Below are 5,190 nucleotides of genomic sequence, written 5' to 3'. Positions count from 1 at the left end.
ACTTCTTTTATCTAACTCATATTAAAAGCGTCAGGTGAAAGATTCATCTTGTGTTTCAGGTCAGTCTAGATGTTTTGTTCTTAACCCATTTAACTGTCATGATGAGACTAGTGTGGCAGTCAAAAGGGTTAAACAGAAAACTCCTAGGAAGGAAGCAAAGCAGAAAAACGTGACTAACTTTGAAAAGAACCTGTGTAARGGATCCTGGTGCACATGGTGACTATATTTTTTTCAGGGTTTCCCCTTGTGTATTATAGGCCTGGCGGGCTAAGCGCTGCTTGTTTTTATTATTATTTATATGTTTGTGAACAAACAGAGCTCAAAGATTAAACTCATTGAATCAGATTGTAACTATGATAACAAAACAATCTAACTATGAAGATAGTTCTTTGCATTTTTACAAAGTAAACCTGCCAGTTTCTTTTAAATCTTAAGCTTAAATATTAAACAATTAAAAATATTTTAATTGATCTATGCTGAAGCCATTACATCAAATTCAACAGCATTAATATACTCAATGATATACAAATGTAAAAATTCTAGATTGTTCTGTTAACATGGTCTAACTTTAATAAAACCAGTAAAAATAGAGTTAYTGATGTACAGTGACAGTTTATCTGTCACATATTCTACTGTCAGGACAACAGTTTTAACAAATGTGTAAAAAAAAAGAAGTACAATTTATAAAAGTTACCTACTGCAGCAGCTTTAATACAAGACTTTTGTTGCTAGGCTCTTATAAGAACTTGAAAATGATTATGCTTAATTTTTTATTGTTCTGCATGGAGATAAGGTGTTTGATTGGTGTTGTAGTCTATCCAAGCTGTTATAAGTGATATAGCAGGTTACCAGGCAATCACTGTTATATCAAAAATATAACAAACTACAGTCTGTCAACAACGATAGAAATCGTMMAATAAAACAGACAAATTCATATCAATATTTAACCAGAAAGGTKCCAGGTAACCTTTCTCACCAAATTGCRTTAATACGAGGAAGCAACTGTTTTAGTCTTTCAATAAAAGGAATATTGGACATTTGCCAGCTTTCCCTCTATAAAGCATTGTTGCAACCCAGTGCTGTCACTCGAGATGTTTTCACCACAGAGAGGCATTTAGACAAGGTAAAAAGTTTYTTTCTTGTTGCAATTAAATATAAATTAAATGCTAACATTTTGTTGTAGTAAAAGGGRAAAAAATTGATTCAGAAATGTTTTATTTTACATAAGTCTGTGGGTAAAAATAATTGTTTTGAAGCATTTGGATTCAAATATTGAACTATTCTGTGTCTTTTGATATTTTTAAATCAGGTTTGACTTTTGAAAAATGGCAGGCCAAGTCATACTGCCTGTGTTGTTTCTGTCAGTGATCGGTGAGTAGCTACTCAAGTCGGTCTTAAATGAATGCATCTAAGTTAGTTTATCCAGAGATGTGAAACACAGTTCATGTTTTCATGAACATTAAAATCATAAAAGTAGAATTTAAATRTACAARAACAATAACAAATAGGTTCTTCTAAATATAATAAATTCCTGCAGATTAAGAGCATTTAAACTCCCAAAAGTTATTTTTCTTTATATAATGGCTTTATACTTAGTGGTATTTTGATGTTGGTGGCTTAGACTTAAAAATAGAAACGTAAAAGATAGATAGATAGATAGATAGATAGATAGATAGATAGATAGATAGACAGATGCTATATCAACATATAAAGCAGAAGAAAATGGAAAGAAAATGTTTTTTGTATTTTTAATCTACTAAATACCTAAGAGGAAAACAGAAAACTTGTATTTATGAAATATCAAAAGTTTTGAATTTTACAACAGTCCTATCCTGATAGTTATAAAAAGTGAGACATTACTTGAAATGAATCTATCTTAAATGTTTTAAACAATTATTATTATTGTCATCATCATCATTATTATTATTACTATTAGTAGTAGTAATTTAGATAGATAAGAGTACTTTTTTATTATACTGGGAAAATGTTAGTCAATCCACTGAAATTAATGGTTTAAAACTCACAAAAACCAGATATTATTCATTTACATTCGTTATGTCAATTTTATCTATGATTCTATGTYTGCTCTTGTTATTGTCTAACACAATAGATGATATTTTAAAAGAAGACACAATATTCTTTCAACACAATATGTTACCTTAATATCAMATTTTTAAAAAACACAAAATATGAAAAGAACTTGGGCTTMRMWWMWWAWTAYWWYWTTYTWYYWKCTSYTSTWGTWGTYKWMCAAMAMARCAGSAKKRWTTTTAACAAAAGGCAAAATGTGATTTTGCTATCTATGTTTAATTTGTAAAACATAAAATAACAAAATAACCTCTGTCTTTACTTCTTGATATTTTTACAGCTGCAGTGTCAACACAGAATCCGGGTAAGTCGAAAGTTTATACCTGTCCTCTGACATTACCTATAGATTTTTTTCTTTACTCCTTGTACAAATTAATTAATTGATATACAAGTCTACTTGAATGTATTGGAAAATGTTAGTTATTCAAATTAAAGCAATTGTTTAAGCTTTACCACAAAAAACAGAGCTCTATAGTGCTATAATGTGTTAGTATTTTTTTATTTTTTACTGTAAATCTTACTGATTTTTTTACAGTTTGGATTACAGTTGAAACATAGTATGTCCACTAAAGGTTTTAATTCCCAAATGATAAATTAACAAAATAACCTATGACCTTACCTTGAGATATTATATTATTTTTCTTTACTCCTTTCAGCGTGATGTTATCCAGAAAGAGTCTAATTTAATCAGGTGACCTGTCTTGTATTTTCTAGGACCTCTTTACCCAATTGCTGGAACAATAAGTTCTAGTTCGGATGATGGAAGCTCACCTAGAATTTCACTCCTACGATCCTTTAACTATTTCGRACAGTCTTACTCCCAGATTTACGTATGTTACCTGACGTCTTGTACTTCCAGTCACTTGCCTTTTTACTGTAGTCATGAAGACAAAAAGAAAGCATTTCTAAAAAGAGTATTAAGAGTCATACCTAATTTATAGCTCTTTTTCTCAGGTGAACCACAACGGAGATCTGACATTTGATGATCCATATTCATCATATTCTCCTCAACAATTTCCGATGTATGGAASCATAGACWTCATTGCTCCGTTCTGGACTGATTTAGACAACAGAGGCAATGGTGATATCTACTATGTTCAGTACACCARCGGCTCTCTTCTCCAACGAGTTACACAGGACATCAATAGATACTTCCCAGCTCTTAACTTTCAGGCCAACTGGATCTTCATAGCAACATGGCATGAAGTTGCCTATTATCCAATGACTGGAACAGTAAGTGATCTGTTGTTGACTCCTGAAACCTGCACTATTTTGCCAAAAGTATTCGCTCACCTGCCTTGACATCCCATTCATAAATCTTAGKGTTCAATACAACGTTGGTCCACCCTTTGCAGCAAGAACAGCTTTAACTCTTATGGGAACCTTGTTGTCAACAAGGTTTAGGAGTGTTTATGGGGATTTCTGACCATTCTTACAGAAGCTCTTTTGTGAGTTCACCTACTGATGTTGGACGAGAAGGTCTGGCTCTCTGTCTCCACTCTAGTCCATCCCTAGGTGAACCCGAAAGGTGTCTTATCGGGTTGAGGTCAGGACTGTGATCAGATCAGTCAAGTTCATCCACATCAGACTCTGATGCACAGTCATGTTGAAAGAACAAGGGGTCAACTCCAAACTGTTCCCCACAAAGTTGGGAGCCTGGAATTGACCAAAATGTCTTGGTATGCTGAAGCATTCAAGAGTTCCTTTCACTGAAATTAAAGGGACAAGCCCAGCTCCTGAAAAACAGCGCCACACCATGATCCCCCTTCCACCAGACTTTACACTTCACACAATGTACTCAGACAAGTACCATTGTCCTGGCAACCGCCCAATCCACATTCATCCATCAGATTGGCAGATGGTCACTGCAGAGAACGCTCTTCCACTGCGCTAGAGTCCAATGACGGCGTGCTTTACACCACTGCATCTGATACTTTACACTTGGTGACGTATGGCTTGGATACAGCTGCTTCACCATTGAAACCCATTCCATGAAGCTCTCTGTGCACTCTTCTTGAGCTAATCTGAAGGGCACATGAAGTCTGGAGGTCTGTAATGATTGACACTGCAGAAAGTCATCAACCTCTTTGCACTATGTGCTTCAGAATCTACTGACCCCAATCCGTCAGTTTACATGGCCTACCACTTCATGGCTGTCGTTCCTAAACACTTCCATTTTCTTATAATATAGCTGACTGTGGAATATTTAGGAGCCCGGAAGTTCCACAGTTGGATTTGTTGCACAGATGGCATCCTATCAGTTCTACACTGGAATTCACTGAGCTCCTGAGAGCGACCCATTATCTCACAAAAGTTTGTAAAAATAGCCTACATGCCCAGGTGCTTAATTTTATGCACCTGTGGCCATGAATGTGATTGGAACACCTGATTCCGATAATTTTGATGGGTGAGCAAATATTTAAAGCAAAATAGTGTATTTGATGTACGAATAAAAGAATGTAAATTCATTCTCAATAAATGCACTTGTTTTTTCAGAAGACAACCTTCCAGGTTGTCTTGACTACCAATGGCCAATATTCATTTGTTCTGATGAATTATGGGTCAATAGCCTCCACATCAAGAGCTGTACAGGTCAGAGCTATTCAAAYGAACTCATACCAAGACAGGTTTTATTTGTTTTTAATTGGTCCCAAACAGTGTATATTTCTTTTAAATATGAATTAATTTGATCTATGTATGCACAATTCATTTTCAGGCTGGATATGATACAAAACATTCCATTTACCACTTCACCATCCCTGGATCATTCTCTAGTAACGCCACTGGAYCTAACTCAGCTTTTAGTCTCAACAGCAACGTCAACRTGCCCGGTCGMTGGGCATTTCGAGTAGATCATGGTTCAAGAGGCTGCACTTTTAATGGTAGGAGAACATAGTCACTGAGGGTACTTCTTTATAACAATAAAATATCATGGAAATAAGGGAAAACTCYAATATGTGTCTCAAGGCAGAAAAATAGGGCTATTAAAATAAGTGTGTTGCACCCTAAGCAGCTCTTCAGTTTAATCTTCTATAAACCCTTAATTTCTTAGATTACATGTGTCATACCTAAGGCATCGAGGTTCRGTGTCCTGCCACTTTT

At 34.9% G+C, this 5,190-nt stretch overlaps 1 protein-coding gene across 1 annotated transcript; it reads left to right on the top strand.

The window, feature by feature from the left end:
* The first annotated feature begins 1,325 nt into the window (after positions 1–1,325).
* LOC103481796 (sushi, nidogen and EGF-like domain-containing protein 1) lies at positions 1,326–4,984 on the top strand. Its single transcript, XM_008437556.1, has 5 exons — positions 1,326–1,371; positions 2,803–2,918; positions 3,043–3,321; positions 4,585–4,680; positions 4,805–4,984. The coding sequence occupies exons 1-5, from the start codon at positions 1,326–1,328 to the stop codon at positions 4,982–4,984; spliced, it is 717 nt and encodes a 238-aa protein (XP_008435778.1).
* Positions 4,985–5,190: the final 206 nt, after the last annotated feature.

The sequence above is a fragment of the Poecilia reticulata genome, linkage group LG19 (assembly GCF_000633615.1).
Source record: "Poecilia reticulata strain Guanapo linkage group LG19, Guppy_female_1.0+MT, whole genome shotgun sequence".
Lineage (NCBI taxonomy): Eukaryota > Metazoa > Chordata > Actinopteri > Cyprinodontiformes > Poeciliidae > Poecilia > Poecilia reticulata.
The sequence above is the reverse complement of the archived record's forward strand: the minus strand, read 5'-3'. Positions and strand labels throughout refer to the sequence as shown.